The 18,140-nt window shown below is 42.6% G+C and overlaps 1 protein-coding gene across 1 annotated transcript in view; it reads left to right on the plus strand.

The window, feature by feature from the left end:
- Positions 1–16,698, plus strand: part of LOC146859863 (P2Y purinoceptor 1-like) — a 30,561-nt gene extending 13,863 nt beyond the window's left edge. Inside the window, exon 2 of the mRNA XM_085646119.1 lies at positions 15,718–16,698. Within this exon, the coding sequence (XP_085502245.1) occupies positions 15,718–16,698 (981 nt within the window). The remainder of the gene's footprint in view (positions 1–15,717) is intronic.
- Positions 16,699–18,140: the final 1,442 nt, after the last annotated feature.

Raw genomic sequence — 18,140 nt, forward strand, 5'->3', positions numbered from 1 at the left:
CTGATGCTCATATGTATTTTTCTGTTCATGTTCATTGGATTTCTAGTGGTATTTTTTTGTCTTGTGAATGGACACTACCTTAAAGAAAGATCTACAATTAGACTAATTGATGGAACTTTGGCCCCCCACTCCTCATCACACATCATGAAAAGGGACCATACTTTTCTGAATATTGCTGCCTGGCCAGTGTTAGATGGGATTGCGTAGGATGCTGTTAAATTTCATATTCATGGTCCAACTGAGGTTATCAATGTAGTAAATGTATTTCGTGTTTCTATGGGTGATGTGGTTAAACAAAACATCCGTTCTGATGATTGGGACGTTCAGGCCATAGAGGCACTGTTTTCTGATTTGAAATATTATGCCGCATTTGATGCTGAGGATTTGTATTTAGATACTGCTAATTATGGTGAGCAGTTTTGCTATCAACATTATGGCAATCATTTCCTACATAAAGCCAATACGTTTTGAAATTTTGTAAATTATACCCAGTGGGAACATTGTCCAACGCCAATCCTGGGTAGCTCCACCATGTTGGTGGAAAAATTCACATATTTTTCAGATTTTAGTGTTTCAAATCCTGCCTCTTTTTATTTTAAAGTGGCGGCTAAGTCTGCCTCGAAAGTTAGGCTGACACACACTAAATTATTATATTCCAAATCCTTTATGGATGATTGTCAATCAAAGTTTATGATCTGTGGAAGGCTACTATTGATCTTAAATCGGTTTGGGGTTCCAAACCGTGGCAGGTACAAGGAACAGAAGCTTTGCATCGTGCCTGCCTCATCCCGAACCACATATTGTTCTTAAATTCAACAATCTTCCAGACCACCTGCTTTGGATTGGCTACTTCGAAAAAACTAAATTCTCCCTCTACTCCGGATCTGGGTGCTTATCCAAATTGGGATAATCTTACAGATCTGTCCCTTGATGCGTTGCAGTCATACATTACTAATACATCCTTCAATATTTCCAAATTGCATTCTGAGGGATGGTTGACTTGGCAGACAAGTTCTGATTCCTGTCAACATCGTTTTCTGGGTTTGACACCTGGGTATACGCAGGTTCGCGTAGACCCTCGTTTTGAATCTTCTCATTCTGTAACTACCTACTCTGTAGGCAAGTTATGCCTATCTTGGCTGCAACATTCCACCTTGGCATCTGTTAAACTTAATTTATCAAAATTACATAACAAAATAGATTTGAATGATTTTGTTAAGGGTCCTATGGGTGGCAGGTCCAAAAGATGGGTGTATGCTATTTATAACGAAGTTTGGAAGTTATCACAAATTGAAGCTGCTTCCAGATTGAGGGCTATTGATCAAGCCAATATGGAAAAAGTACTAGCTGTTATAGATAATAGCATTAACACCCTTTCTTCCAGAATTTACACTTTAGACAATATTGTTTCCTCTGTTGTTGATATTGTGCAGAATGATATGTCTGTTTTGTATCGTGGTCAAAATCAATTGCGTTCTATAATGCAGTTTGCATGGACATTGCAAACGTTGAAGGCTGGGAAAGTCCCCTGGGACTACATGAATACATCATCTTCATTCCTTCCCTTTAATCTCACTCTAAAACAACAATTCATGTCCATGAAAGATGCGACATACTCATTACTGCATATTGAAAAGTTAGAACCTTTGCCTTTCTCTGTGGCCGAATTGAATTCCGCTGTGTGGCTTATCCACCGGTTGATCACATTGCCGTTTCCTATGTTTAAATTCAGTTCATGCATGAAACATTATGCCCTAGGTAGATATGAACAACTGGGTACTGCCTTCCTGCATGAAGTTTGGTCACTCCCATTTACATACAGGTGCATGAGAGACGGTAAAGAGGTCTATTTGAAAGGTGAGGAATGCACTTCCACACCTGATCACTCTGTAGTCTGTAGGCACATTCAATTGCATGGCGCATGCAATGTGCACGCTCCTAATTTAGCTTGCGTCCTGAAAGGGATTCCGGTGCCAGCTATTATACCCTCTTTCACGCTGCTGGCTAACGGTAGTTATTTGCTTTTAAATATGAGGCTTGCTGCGGGATGCTAGTGGGAATTCCCTACATAGTGACTGTATCACAGAGAGTAGTCTGCTGTAAGAATGTCCTTTTCCCACCCCCGCATGGGCGGCTGGATGTATCCATCTGGCCTTCCATTCCAACCTTGAAAGCGGAGTTCAACAAGATGAGCAGAATATGGGCTCTATTGTCTTAAAAAGAAGACGCACTGACTTCTTCCCGGGAAACATTTATCCTTCACGTAGCAAATACGCGCACCGAGGTGCAAGCGCTTTTGAATACTGATCTCACACTTCATTTTGGTACCCTGATTCAAACTATCTTTAATGCCTCATCAACAACTGGCTTGGCACATTTTTTCAAAATTGTGGGCTCCGGCCTCGTGACCTCCTTCCAAACTATTTTTGGTGTGATACCGGCATTTTTTCATTCTATTTTTTCCAGCGTCTTTGGCGGTCTCTCGTTGATTCTCGCCCTTGTGGCTGGGGTGCGGTTGTTGGTCTGCTTGCTACGCAATGGCTGCACAGTTTGTGTCACATGACAGCCTGTCCCGGCTGCTCCATCTTCGTAACCGGATGCTTGAATATTATGGAACATTACCACTGGCAACCTTGAGCATAGCCTATGGATTGTCCTTCCGGTTTTCCTACTTTACATGCGTACAACCTGTTTTTCATTGCCTAGATTGTCCATTCGAATGGGCTCTGGATTTGTGCTTGTCAAACTCGGAGTCTCCTGCCCCGGATTATGATCGACTAATGAGTCCCTTAGTGGCTCATAAGTTGGACTGTTCTGGCGTCAGGATTATGGCCTGTGGAGCGGCACATGGAGTCCTGGGGAACTGGGACATCGGTACGGCTGCATATGACTTTCTGGCACGAAGTTATCTTGAAGAACACGCCAGTTGTCCTCTGATTGTACTAGAGGCCCCAGTTGTTGAAGAACATGTATGTTCATTTGCCTTACTAAACTGGATGGCGAACACTTTTACAGAACACTCCAATGACTTCCTCTTGGAAGCTGTTGCTACTTACTGTGCCTATACATTGATGGATTAACTTGGATGTCGTCCAACTTTCCTTTGTACAAACATTTTGGTTTTTCATTCGACATTCGGGCTCTCTGAGCCTTGCCGTTAATTTTTCCATTCAAATTGTTTTCCTTTCATCGTTTTTTTTTCCTTCGAACCTTCACTGCCTTATATATGGATTTCCAATTCGTGCCCTTAGTTCTGATCAATCGAACTTGAACTCTGCGTCCCTTATTATATCCCTATTTTGCTAGTGGTCTGATCAAGGGGGGGTGTAGTGAGGGCTGCGATTTAGATACATACATTGCTATGTTGGCATAAGCGCGTTAGATGTTAGAAAGCCATCTTGCCACTTTTGCTGCCTTTGCACACGACACTGCAGATACATGTTATTATTTGAAAACTGCTTGCTCGCCTTTTTCTTCACATGAGAACTGTCTGTTGTTAACATCCCTAGACGTGCGCTGCAACCTTGGTCTGAACATTGTGTAAAGAAACAGTCTGGGTCGCCAGAAATTGCATGTTTTTGAGTTCAGGTTGATCGGCCCACTATTTAGCCATAACACGCACACAGCTGCAAATACCTGAAAGTCGAGTGCTTTTAATATTGCAGACTGCATGCTTTACACACATTCTGAAGAAGAGCTTTCCCAGGAGCAGAGCACACCTGATCCTGTGATGTGATTCAACTAAGCTGATCTTTACGGTATGGGGTTCCCCATTCAAGCCTAGAGACTTTCTACTAGTCTAATAATACTAGTTTACTAGTGATAGGAAGGTGGCTGTATTCCACTGTCATTTATACTATGATTTCTCCTTTCATTTTCTATGGTATTGTAACAATGCTGATGGTTTTGATTTTAATCATTTGTCTGCTTATGTTAGCCAAAGTACTGCATTTTAGGACACGTAGTTTATAAAATAAACCTTTTAAACTTTACCGTGTCTCTGACTACTCTTGTTGTGGACTGATATGAGAATAATTACAAACAGGTATTTCTGATTCCCACCATTCCTGAGAGTACTCTAAGTCACTTGTTCTGGGTTGTCTATACATTGGGACCTCCGAGATAATACGGATAACGAATGGGACACTGATGCTGGTCGGATAGGGGTTCTGGGTTCTGAGGTGAGTTTTTGGTACACCACAATTCACTGAGGTCCTGGTTTCCTGCGCATAGTTCTGTGCATGAGCAGAATCCCTGCAACAGGTGGGACAGGGAATGAAGACAGGTCAGGAGTTGACACCTTTTATGACCTGGAATCTAACCCTGAACAGGAGGACCAAGATGGGTCCCACCTGGATAACTCAGATCTTCCAGAAGGCACTGAAGAAGGCATGGTGGCCCCCTCTTCACCCCTACTGGCAGAGTGCAGAGTCTACCAAGGAGATCTAGATCTCCCTCTGCAGAGTCTAATCACTCAGGACAGTCTGTAGGGACCTCTGTTTCTAGCAATAGGGACCACTCTTTATGATAGGGAGTACAAATTGCTTGAACATGAGAACGCTAGGCTTAGGCAAGAGCAATTGACCTTTGATAAAGAGTCCCTAGAAGTCCAGAGAGCTAGAAAAAAGTTGGGACTAAAGTCCGGTGGTGGTAGCAACAGTGTCCCTATAATTAAGGAACATTCCTTTGATAATAGGAACCTGAGCAAGATTGTCCCTCCCTACCATGTTGGGGATGACATCCATAAATGGATAACTGCTTTGGAAAGGGCCTTTAAATTCAGAGGGTCCCTCAAGAACAGTGGGCCGCTTTCTTGTGGCTCTCCTTTGCTGACAAAGGAAGAGATAAGCTCCTCACTGTTTGAGAAGGGGCTGTTGACAACTACTCAATTTTGAAGAGTGCTCTCATTGATGGGTTTGGCTTAACCACTAAACAATATAGGATTAAGTTCAGAGACACCCAGAAGACACAGACTCAGGATTGGGTAGACTTTGTGGATAGTGCCATTAAGGCTCTGGCAGGCTGGTTACTTGGCAGCAAAGTGAATGATTTCAAGGGATTGTACAATTTGATTATGAGGGAGCAGATCCTTAATAATTGCCAACATCAGTTATTGCATCAATATCTGGTTGACTCTGATCTGACTTTTCTCCAAGAATTGGGAAAGAAGGAAGATAAGTGGGTCAGAACCAGGGTGAAGTTGAAAAAACTGAAAAATGGTGGCGACTAAAAGGAGCACAATGATAAATTTCCAGATAAGGGTGGGGACAAGGGTAAACATCAGAAGTCTTCATCAGGGTCCCAAAAACCTGCATCTGGGGGGGAGTCACAATCCAACAAAGTTAAAGGCAAAAAGAAACCTTGGTGTTATCTCTCCCAAAAGAAGACACATTAGACTAGAGATGCTGACTGTCCAAAAGCCAAGCACAATCCTCCTACAACCACTGCTCCTAAGGCAACTGCACCCCTAACGTTAGTACAGGTGGTGGTACAGGGAACAAGGGATTAGTAGTGTTAACCTTGGGCTCTGAGATGGGTTCTGGCCTAGTCAGAACAACAGCTCAGGGTGTGCTTGTCTGTGATGGCGGCATGGATCTTGCAACCCTATTTGTCAGTTCCCGTAACCTGCACAAATACAGACAGCAGACTTTCATCCATGGTAAGGAGGCCATGACATACAGAGACACAGGTGCAGGTGTCACTATGATGACAGAGAATTTTGTGGGCCCTGACCAAATCATACTTAGAGAAATGCGCCAAGTGACCAATGCTATCAATGTCAGGACTGATCATTCCTTGGCAGTTGTTAATTTCAGCTGGGGAGGGGCAACTGGCCCTAACAAAGTTGTGGTTAGCTCAGACCTTCCGGTGAAGTGTGTGTTGAACAAAGATTTAGAAACTTCAGCCTGGGCTGAGGTATAGTTAAGGATGTATGCAGCAATGCTGGGCATCACTGAAGATGTGTTTGCTGTGACTAGGTCTTAAGCCAAGCTGGCTAACACTGAACAGGCCCTGGATTATGGATTCTGCAACAATTGGCCAAGGGCCTTCCAAGAGAAAGAGCAGGAGGTGTAAAACCGTGTCTTCCCTCCAGGCTCAGTGTGAGGATCAATCTCTTCAGGGAGATGATATCAGTCCAAGTGAAGGAACTGTCTCAGAGGAACTAGAACCTGATCAGGTTGAGCTCTTGGGGACAGGGGGCCCTTCCAGGGCAGACTTGAGTTTGTAGCAGAAAACCTGCCCCTCTCTTGATTCCTTCAGATAGCAAGCTGCTGCTGAGGCGGATGGGCGTGTCAGTGGATCCCACGGGATCTATTGGGATGAGGGACTCCTATACTCAGAGAGTAGAGACCCCAAACCTGGTGCCACCAGGAGGTTGGTCATACTTCTGAAGTTTAGGGGCTTCCTACTCACCGTGGCACATGATATTCCCTTAACAGGATACCTAGGCCAAAGTAAGACTTAGGACAGGTGTGTCCATCACTTTCACTGGCCTCACATGTCAGAGGACACAAAGGAGTTTTGTCACTCCTGTACTACCTGTCAAGCCAGTGGTAAGTCAGGTGGTACCACAAAGGCCCCCCTCATAACACTATCTGTGGTGGGGGTTCCCTATGAGAGGGTTGAGATTGATATAATTGGTCCCATGAACCCTCCTACAGCATCTGGACACAGTTACATTCTAGTGGTGGTGGACCATGCCACTAGGTATCCAGAAGCCATACCCCTTAGAACACCCACAGCTCCTGTGGTGGCCAGTGCCCTCTTGGGAATCTTTTCCTGAGTGGGTTTCCCTAAGGAGGTCTTAGCTGACAGAGGTACAACTTCATGTGAAGTTACATCACTGCTATGTGGAAGGAGTGTAGAGTGAACTACAAGTTCACCACACCCTATCACCTACAATGCAATGGGTTGGTTGAAATATTCAACAAAACCCTCAAGGGCATGATCATGTGTCTCCCAGAAAAGCTTAAGCGAAAATGGAATGTCCTGTTTCCCTGCCTTCTCTTTGACTACAGTGGAGTCCCACAGAAGTGGGTTGGCTACGGCCCTTTTGAACATCTGGGCATCCAGGTAGGGGTCACTTGTGTTTGGTGAAGGGGGGATGGGAGTTACCTCTCAACCCTCCCAAACAAGACATAGTGGACTATGTACTTGGTCTCCGCTCCAGGATGGCTGATGGCTGAGTACATGAAGAAGGCAAGTAAAAACCTTGAGACAAGTCAAGAATTGCAAAAAGCTTTGCATGACCAAAAGGCTGTATTGACTGTTTATCAGTCTGGGCAGAAGGTTTGGGTGTTGTACCCTGTGGCCCCAGCAGCTCTCCAAGACGCATGGAGTGGACCCCATACCATTCTTGAGCAGAAGGGAGAGGTCACCTACCTGGTGGACCTTGGTACTCCCAGGAGCCCCCACAGGGTGCTCCATGTGAACCGGCCCAAGCCATACATTGACAGGGCTGACATGGTCTTGTTCATGGCAACTGATGACGGACATGAGGAAGAGACTTACCCACTCCCTGACCTCCTCTCACAAAACCCTGATGATGGATCAGTTGATGGTGTAGTCTTGCCAGACAGCCTCACTGGTCAACAGAAGATTGATTGTAGGAAAATCCTCAATCAATACAGGCATTTATTTTCTCTGACACCCACTTAAACCACCTGGTGTACCCATGAAGTCAACACAGGTGAGAGTCTAACTGTCAAGAATAACATCTACAGGCAGCCTGACGATGTCAGAGATTGCATCAGGACAGATGTCCAAAAGATGCTGGAACTGGGAGTGAATGAGGTCTCAGATAGCCCTGGGGCTAGCCCAGTAGTCCTGGTACCTAAACCTCACATACATGGTGTTAAGAGAGAGATGAGGTTTTGTGTGGACTACAGGGGACTCAATGCAGTCAGTGCAGTCAGTAGGACTAATGCTCACCCAATTCCTAGGGCAGATGAACTTATTGATACTCTAGCCTCAGCCAAGTATCTAATTACATTTGACCTCACTCCAGGCTATTTGCAAATCACACTAGCTGAGGATGCCAAACCAAAAACAGAAATTTGAATCCCTAGTGGGTATTACCAATTTATTGTAATGCCCTTTGGCTTGAAGAATGCACCTGTCAGATTCCAAAGGCTGGTGAACAAAGTCCTCAAAGACCTGGAAGGTTATAGTGCAAAAAATCTTGATGATATAGCTGTCTTTAGCTCCACCTCGGAGGATCACCTGGTCCACCTGAAGAATGTTTTGGAGGCTCTGCAGAAAGCAGGCCTCACTATTAAGGCTACTAAGTGCCAGATAGGGCAGACCAAGGTTGTGTACCTGGCCCACCTTGTGGGTGGAGGCCAGGTTCAACCATTAAGGACAAAATCCAGACCATTATGGACTGGGATGCTCCAACCACCCAGACTCAGATTAGAGCTTTCTTGGGCCTAACTGGGTACTACAGAAGATTTGTAAAGGGATATGGGTCTATAGTGACTCCCTTGAATAATCTGACATCAAAGAGAATGCCCAAGAAGGTTCAGTGGATAGTTAGCTGACAGCAGGCATTTGATGATCTCAAGCAGGCCATGTGCACTGCTCCCATTCTGCAGAGTCTTGACTACTCCAAGCAATGTATTGTCTAAACAGATGCATCTGTGTTGGGGGTAGGGGCTGTGTTGTCACAACTTAATGCAGAGGGTCAGGATCAACATGTAGCTTTTATCAGCAGTAAGTTTACCCCCAGAGAGAAACGTTGGTCAGCTATAGAGAGGGAAGCCTTTGCTGTGGTCTGGGCCCTGAAGAAGCTGAGGCCATACTTGTTTGGCACTCACTTCATTGTTCAGACAGACCATAGGCCCCACCTATGACTAAAACAGAGGAAGGGTGAAAGCCCCAATTTTTTTAGGTGGTCCATTTCCCTACAGGGGATGGACTATACAGTGGAACATAGGCCTGGGTATAACTATGCCAATGCAGATGGAATCTCTAGATATTTCCACTCAGAAAATGAAGACTCAACTTGGCAAGGTTAGTTTAATCTCCTTATGTTTGGGAGGGGGGTTGTGTAGGAAAGTAGGATCTGCTTTTTATGGTTACCCCCACTTTTTGCTTCATGTGATACTGTTTTGACTAATCTGACTTGGTTCCTGCTAATCAGGACCCTAAACCATCTTCTTTCTTCCTAAACTGTTATGTTATGTACTTAGTTACACTCCAGATTGGATACTGGGGTACCCTTGTCAGTCCCTAGTATATGGTGCCCATGTACCCAGGACATAGGTACCCCAGAGGCCTCCCACGGGCAGAAGCATGTATCATGCCACCCATGAGAGGTCATGCAAAATGGAACTACAGGTCTGCCATTGCAGCCTGTGTAAGATGATGCATGCACCACTTACTTTAGACATAGGTTTACAATATCTAAGGGTCACTACACTTAAAACCTATAAGTCACCCCTATAACAGACCTTGACAATCCTGAAGGCAGGGTGCTTGGTTCTCAGTGAGAGGGTGCCACTGCATGAGCAGGACACCCCTGCAGCCTACAGAGTCCATTCTCCCGGGTTGTTAGTACTGCTGCTATTTACGACATATAGAGTGGCATTATGCAACCGTGTGATGACCAACTCTAAAATGACTGAGAGTAACCCTATTGTGTTTGGTATCAAACATTGTGGAATCATACCCCCACATAGGTATACGGTGAGGGATGTATGATTCCTCCCCTCAGAAACAAGCTTTGTGAGGTCCCTGGTGTTCCCGGCACCAGCCTTCAAGTCTCGGGCAGCCCAAAAGGGTTGCTGCCGGCCAGAGATACGTTTCTGCCCTCCATCTGCTGAGCCAAGCTCGAGGAGGGGGGAAGGCAGAACAATAGGTATCCTGTCACAGGGTGGTGTGACCAATAATTGGAAAGAAATAGATAGCAAGCTGCGATCAAATTATGCCAACAAATACCAGGTATATGAATAAACGTAACCAAAAAGCTGTGCTCCACATATAGATCAAAGACACAAATTTAATATTGAAAAATATATATATAATTTTATTTGTACTCATCAATTATTTTTCTATATAAATAAACATCTTTTTTGAATTCATCTATTAAGTTCATTTCCTTATTTTCATTTCAAAAGGTGGAAAGAATATATATACAATGCCAATTATTTACAAAAAGTAAACCACAGATATCAAAAATTATATTTGGAAATAAAGTCATAAATTAGTATGACAGTCGATGTGCAGTTGATGAGAGCAATGCGGTAGATGGAGACTACGCGTTTCGGCAAAACTGCCTTCATCAGGGGACCATCTATTGCAAAACAACTATGTGGAACATAAAAATGACATAGATAAGTGGTTACATTTAATCTATATATGCATATACCTAGATAATTGGTCAACATTTGCATTTTCAACACTTTTTATATGATAATAAATTGTGACGGCTAATTACAATATCAAAAAAAGGGGAGAGAAATCATGATTATATACAATATAATACACCTAATATATACATAATGACTTTTTACAACAAGATATGTAAAGAGAACACAATTTGTGAAAAAGTATAGAAAAAATATATATATACACAAGAATAAAGATGGCCCATTCTTCCTCAAATCTAATACATTCTACCAAACATAGATTGTAGTAGTATCATAATGGTCAAGATTATAAACATTTCCATGGTATAGACTGAATAAATAGAGAAAAAGAGAAAAGATAAAGAAGAATTATTATAGTAAGAGAAGTGCAGAAAATAATAGAAAGAATACATCAATAATGTTGGTGTTCAAAAACAAGGCCCAAATTAGAATGTAATTATGGATACTAATATATTTTAATAACATGCGCAAAGATTTATTTTATTTTGTCAAAGATTTCATGTAAATCACGATCACCCCTAATGATGAGACAAATTAAATATTTAGAGAATCAGATACCTTACCATAGATGTATAAAGTCTAACTTACATTAGCGTATAGTGCTTCACTCAGTTTAGTTTAGGCTCTCAGGAATATTATGCAGCTTGTAGGACAACTGTAAAAATAGTCCAAAGTTCTTTTTTTCAAAATAAGGTTCCTTTTGTTACATATTATCAGATCATGACCATTTTTTATAATATATATATATATATATAATATTATTGAAATGCTGATGTATTTTGCTTAACTTACTATGAATCTATGGAATATCTAGATTCCTGTGATATCCATGATGTCAAAGGGTTCACGATATAGCCACTCTCATGTTTCGATAAAATTCCATCTATAGAAATATATTATTTTCCTGTGAACAGATAATGTCAAATAACTATGCTAGCAGGTATTTTATTTTACATATGTTGCTTAGGTTTATAGTAACGCATATATACAAAAACTAAACTTACTGAAAATACGGATATGTGCACCAAAAGCCACTGTCTGCAAATTAACTCTCGATATGAAGTTGCCGCATATTCTGTGGATAAACCATATATGTATTTATATGGGGCATAGAGAAGAGAAGAGGGGGTGGGGGGAAGGGGGGCAAAAGAAGGAAAGGGGAAGTGTTTGGGACGGGGGGGGGAAGATAAATCATTGACAACCAATCACTTACTTAGAGTGCTTTATAAACGTGGCTCAAAAGAATAATCACTTCTTTGTTTAAAATGATGCCTTGAGGTAAGTATATGGTCTCTCTAAGGGAAGGATAAAAAAATAGTATCGTGAACTTGTATTCATTTAAAGATCTAACAGACTAAATATTATCAATATTTATCTTATATGGAAGGTCATACCATGATAGTAGATGATGGAGACCTCACAAATAGAACTTCAAAGTCGTCTAACAGCAACCGGTCATAATGAGAACACTTCGTTCCACATTGCCGTCTTTTTATAATGAGTTTTTTCCCACGCAAACACTAATTGATTAAATGGAAGTCAATGATGTTGTTTTCGTAGGCGCCATCTTAGAGTCAGGCAAACACGCGAGTATAGACAGAGTGGACGGACTGTCTCCCATTATGCAAAGACTATCCTTTATTATTTGTAACGTCAAAGGTATCATAAGCGCCAATTTAGATACTATAAACGTGACTAATTAGGATTACGAGGACCAACCATTTCCCAATGTTCAACATCTAAATCTTCATCGCTAAAGGGAACAAGGGTTCCTACTAGTTTTATTTATAGGAGCCATCTTAGATAGGGAGATACTTCTTGATTTTGCTACAAGAACGGATTGTCTTCCGATTCTAAATACCTGTTACATTCTTAGTTTTAGAGATTGAAATACACTAATGCTAGGAGCCATCTTAGATAGGGAGATACATCTTGATTTTGCTACAAGAACGGATTGTATTCCGATTCTAAATGGCTGTTACCTTCTTAGTTTTAGAGATTGAAATACACTAATACCACAGGTTGCAACCATATATTGTGATTATTATACAATTTCCATATAACGCTTAAATAAATTTGCGATCATTAGACAAGGATAAGACTAAAAGGTAGTGTGTCTTTCTAGCTATATTATTTCAGACACAACATCCATACATATTATGATATGGGCTCAAATAAGTAAATTGTTAAACTGTTAGACCACCATTATAATGAATCAAATTGACCATGTTGAACATATAACTATCCGATTATATATATCCTGCTATTAAAATACAGAGATTTCATTAAATTTTATATAATAGCATGTTCGCACGGTATTTCCAAATTCCACCTCCCAGACAGGCTTTTGTGTGTTAGGCCTGGGTGGGTGCCAGCGACCGAAAGTCTGCATGAGGGGCACATTTGGTGTCCCTGTGCATAGTCTAGTTCAAACCAGTCCTGGGAGCTGTTGGCTCCTGCTCTGGTGCAAAAATAGACAAAGGACATGGGAGTAACCTCCCTACTGTCCAGAACCTCCCCTGGGATGGTCCCCTGAATCTGTCCAACCCTCTCCCGTGGGTACAAAAGGGCTTACCTGGCTGTAGGACCCTAGATTTGATGTTGACAAGATTCTGAACCAGAAAACACTGAACTTCGACTGTCTGGACACTCTGGATTACGCTGGACTTCGTTTGGGCCCGACTTCATCTCCCTCTCAGTTTGAAGCATCATCTGTGCCCATGCACCATACAGACTCCATGCAGGACCTGTGGAGCATCAAGGACAACTGAAGATATCTCCCTTGGAGTGATGGAGTCACTCCCCTACAACCACAGGCACCACATCTCAACTGACCGGTCTGCTGCTCCTGAGCTCCTACGGACTCTGGAGGCTCCAGCAGCACATGAGGTGGGTTTCTAAGTCCCTCGTAGTCCGAGCTGACGTGTTACCCAGTTTGAGGACAGAATCCCTCTTGGGGGCTGCAAGACCCATACTACCCCTATGCACTGCGTTAATTTGCAAGTGCATATGCTTGTTGGGGTTTGCAGAAAAAGTGCACTGGGCTCTAAGTGACCCCAACCTCTGGCACCATTTCCTACAGAGAACTCTGGCCTCCTCGCACCGAGTGCTCCGTGGGTTGTTGCTTTGTGAAACTGCTCGAGGCCCACTTGATGGACAACTCTGCTTTTTCTTGGGCTCCCCTTGTTGCTCCAGACCTGCCCTGAGTCCCCTGTGTTTGGTGAGTCTCCTGGACCTTGCTGGTCTGAACCGTAACCTTCTTTGTCCTTCTGCATGGGTTTCTGCTGCCAAGGCGTGTTGGTGCTCCTGCCATACACGACGCCTCAGCATTCGACATCCTTCATAGTACAGCTTGCATCCAGCTCCTGGTCATCCTTGATGTCTCCTGGTCCCTGTGGCTACGGAGTCAAGAACCCCCTCAACGCACCTGAAGCCCCCGACATTGGTGGGCATTTGTCTACCGAGCCCCTGGTCACTCCTGAGTGATGCAGACTCTGTCCCCTCTGCTTTCAGGTACTCTTCAACAAGAGTCTACCTTTGGATTTCAACTGACACTTTTCCTCCTTCCAGCAGTGGCTCTTCTTTGAAGTCCTCCATTGAGTTTGACTGCAGTTTCAGATGCAACTTCTGCCCTATGCACCCGGCTTTCATGGGATAGGTAACTCTGGTACTAGTGTATCCACGGGTGGGGTGACTCTCCAACCTCCTAAGTTCCACTGCGCTTCTTCGGAATCCACATGGAAGGGTCCTTAAACCTTAAAACTTCAAATGTCACTCTCTCATAGAATTTAACTGCGCACGCGGTTCCTGTTCCCACACTGCACCCGTCCTCCATGGGGTCCCAACGTACTCACCTTGGGTGGTTACTTGGGGTCCCAGCGTTTCTACATCCTCTAGACGCTGTCTTGACTCGAGTCGTGGTTCTTATACCACTATTTTAGTGTATGGTTTGGTCTTCCCCTGGAGCCCAATGTGTATTAGTGGTACTTATGATTGTTTCTGCGCTACAGTATTGTGTACTTTGTGAGTATTTTTGTGTAGAAGACACTGTGTCATGCTTAAAGAGTGTTATATCAATACATACATATTTTTAAAACTACTGCGTGGTTCTACTTTCATTTAACCAATACTATAAGGTTGCATTCTGGTAAAACAAGCTGCTCAACATTCCTTCAAGATTAAGCCTGAAGGCTGCTCTCCACAGCTACCACTCGGATACCTTTCTAAGGTTATATTTGACCTCTTAAATCACCATGAGGGCTGTTTGGACTGGTACAGGGTGCCCACTTAAAGTGGTGGACAGCATATACCAGACCAACTTCTCACACAGGATTTTCCTTAATGAAAGCGTTACCGAGGTGTAACTCAGGGTTGTCGAATAAATTTACAACTCAATAAAACTGTGCACTATGCAAGAGCAAATTAACAATAATAATGATTAAGTGGTTCCCTGAGAGTGGATTGATGCTGGAGTTTCAAGATATCCAGAAAATAGTCACTTGCCTGAAAAAATGTTATGGGAACTAATTGAGTTATTATGTGGTTATCCTAAAATGGCTCTGATCTGGATCTCCTCCAGATCAGCTGTGATAAATTAAACTAAACAATGCCACAAAAGCTTGAGTGAACATTTATTATTAAGACTCCCAGTTTTTCATTTTCACAGATAAATATAGATAGAAAACCATCTATTTTTCCTGTTTGTATTTATTTTTAAATATGGATAAGTACGAAAAATAGGATTTCTTTGGGGTGATTTTCACTTCTGTCAATCACGTGTCTTAGGGCAATAGCTATGCAGCAGGTTGACAGGTAGGGAAGTTAAAAAAATTTAATGATTTCCTAATTAAGGTTATATATCTGCAGCATTGCAGCTGTTTAATCTGTTCTACAATGCAGATGGTTTCAAATGACTGTTTTCTACTGTATATGGTTAAAATCCATCAGACATTAAAACATGAGTCAGAACTTGTGGGTTAAATAAATGTGAAAATATACCCATTGCAGTTTCCTATAGGAGCAGATAGACCGAAACCTCTAGACATGGTACCCTGTGCAAACATTACAGGAAACCCCATATATGGCGTTTGGCTCAGGCTCATAAATCGTGGAGGGGGCTTTAATCACAGTTAGAGCTCTGGGAACAGGACTATCAGGCTAAATTTAGTCTTTTAGTATTTCTACTCCAAGTAGCAATTGATCATATTTACGTTTAAAAAAAATATGATCTTGTACAGCCATTTGTCACAATATTCATGTTTAAATTATGACGTAGAACCAGTTGAAGCTCTGCTCACTTCCAAATTATGTTTTGAGGAACAGTGATTTTCTATTTTGTAATTGACAGAAAGCAGAAGAAGACTTCTGTGAAAGTGCCAATACCATCTTGGGGACCATCCAGACGACAGTCTTCCCTGCCACGTTTTTGACGGTCCTGGTCATCGGGCTGATTCTAAACTTCTCCGTGATGTGGATCCTCATCTACCGAGTGAAGCACTGGAACCGCAGCGCCATATTTCTCTGCAACCTAGCCATGGCGGATATCACCTGGATTTTAACGCTTCCCTGCTTGATATACTACCATTTCAACCACCTGCACTGGATATTTGGAGATGCAGCCTGCAAGATCACTAGAACCTGTTATCACGCCTGTTACTACTGCAGCATCTACTTCGTCACGTGCCTCAGTGTGGACCGCTATTTGGCCATAGTGCACCCACACAAGTCTTTCCTGGTTCTGAAAAAGCATCAATCACTCCTAATCTGCATCACAATTTGGGCCTCCACTGGCCTATGTAGTACACCCGTTACTTACCTGGCCTCCACTCAGACTTGTGAGAACAATAAAACTACGTGCTCCCTCTATGTCTTCTCCAATGCCACCTACATCACACTTCCTTTTTCCTTGTGTACTACCACCATTGGGTGTGTGCTTCCTTTTGTGTTCATCTGTTACTGCTATTGCAGTAGCCTTGGCGAACTGCGGAAGGGCAAGCTACGCCGGTTTCAGAAGAAAAATACTCTGACAAAGCTCATGTGCTCAGCTCTGATCATTTTTGGCCTTCTTTACTTACCATACCATGTGTCGAGGAACGTCTGCATCCTCCTCAGAGCCTATTGGCCAAGCGCAAGCCTCCCCATTGAGAAATCTGATGCCTTCTTTTTCATTGAAATGGCGGTCTGCAGTCTCAACACCTGCATCAACCCTCTTTTCTGTTTCGTTAGTGGTGGTGATTTTCGAGAACAAGTTTGCAAGCTTTTGGCATCATTTGGACACATTAGCGCCTGGAAACTGAAGAAAAAAGGATCTACCGTTCACCCCAATTAACCAATTAACCTAAAAAAACATGGAACTATGCCCATTCGTCCAGTCCTTCTTCAACTGTCCCTTGATGTAATCACACATTTTCTGTAGCTAGGGCTTTAAGCGGGATGAAAAAACTGGGAGGTCTCTCACAGGGGCGTAACCTATGTAATTAAGGGCATGTCTTAAAATCAAGTAAGATAAAAATCTGTGCTTGGCATAGGGTGCTGCCCGACTGTTATTTTGCAGCGTATGTCATTACATCCAGATGTATAAGATAGCAAGTAACTTTACACCTCCAAGAAGCCAGGACTATTGGCTTTTTCAATGGTTATTTGCATGAGTTAAATAAGCAACAACTTTCTTTGAAGTTACATCAGAGGCAGTGAAGGGTGATGCAGAACTAAGGTTTATTTTTTTATCCTGAAGATGAGGGCAAAAATGGAGAACCCGATAAGGACCCATCTCAGCACCTGCTTTTTAGAACTTCTAGTGCTGAGCACCGGCAGGACTCGGCCCATTTAAAGCCCTGTCTGTGGCTGATTCAGATCGTGCATGGAGCTTTGAACTGCTGTAAGTGGTTTAATTAGCGCTGGAATATTTCATAAGCTCTGCAATGGTACATCAACAAACAACTAATCAGTCGTGCTTCAATTGTTTCAGTGGCCATCACAAATTGATTATTGTTTATTAATTTGAAATGATGCATGCATGTGCGATTTACACAAATGTTAAACCTTGATTACACTTAACCTTTTCTGCCTAAAATGTTCTGGCAAATGCAATAAGCAATTGCCTCTTGTTCACAAATATAGACTGAGTGTGTATTGGTTCTGATGAGCTTGAATCTAATACAAGTCTATGGTTTCCAATAAATGAACTTTACCAGGATATATTAGAGAGGTTTAAACAAAGTTAGGTTTATTCCTCAGAGAAGATCTCACCCATAACCTTACAATGCTGGAGCAACTGCCGCTCCTTGCATTCTTTCTCTACATTCTGTACTACGTCCTCTAATGACATAGCTAATGGCATACTCTGTGTTCCATTTAAAGGCAGCCTGATGATCCAGAATGTGCTATGAGCTGATAAGCACAGTAACCACACACATTCCTCCCTCAAACGAATACAGAGAACAATTTACATAAGATGAAAATGAGACTAAACAGTCTTTTAGATGAGCAGGTTTTTTCACAACTCTCTCAGACCTTCTTCTCTCAACATACTCCTCTTTACCTCCAGATCCACCTGCCATACCCAAACCTTTAGGCAAATCAGTCTTCTTTTTTAATACAACAACACTGTTCAGATTCCAAATGGGAAAGTCTTGAGCTTTTATTGCATTGTTAAAAATCTAAATGACATGTATAGGCTTGGAGAACTTAGGACCACCCCTACATATTTTGGGACACTTTAGCATTACTAAGTCTTCTACCACAACCTCTGTTTTCTTCTGCTTTAATCTT

This window comes from Triturus cristatus, chromosome 3_1 (assembly GCF_964204655.1).
Source record: "Triturus cristatus chromosome 3_1, aTriCri1.1, whole genome shotgun sequence".
Lineage (NCBI taxonomy): Eukaryota > Metazoa > Chordata > Amphibia > Caudata > Salamandridae > Triturus > Triturus cristatus.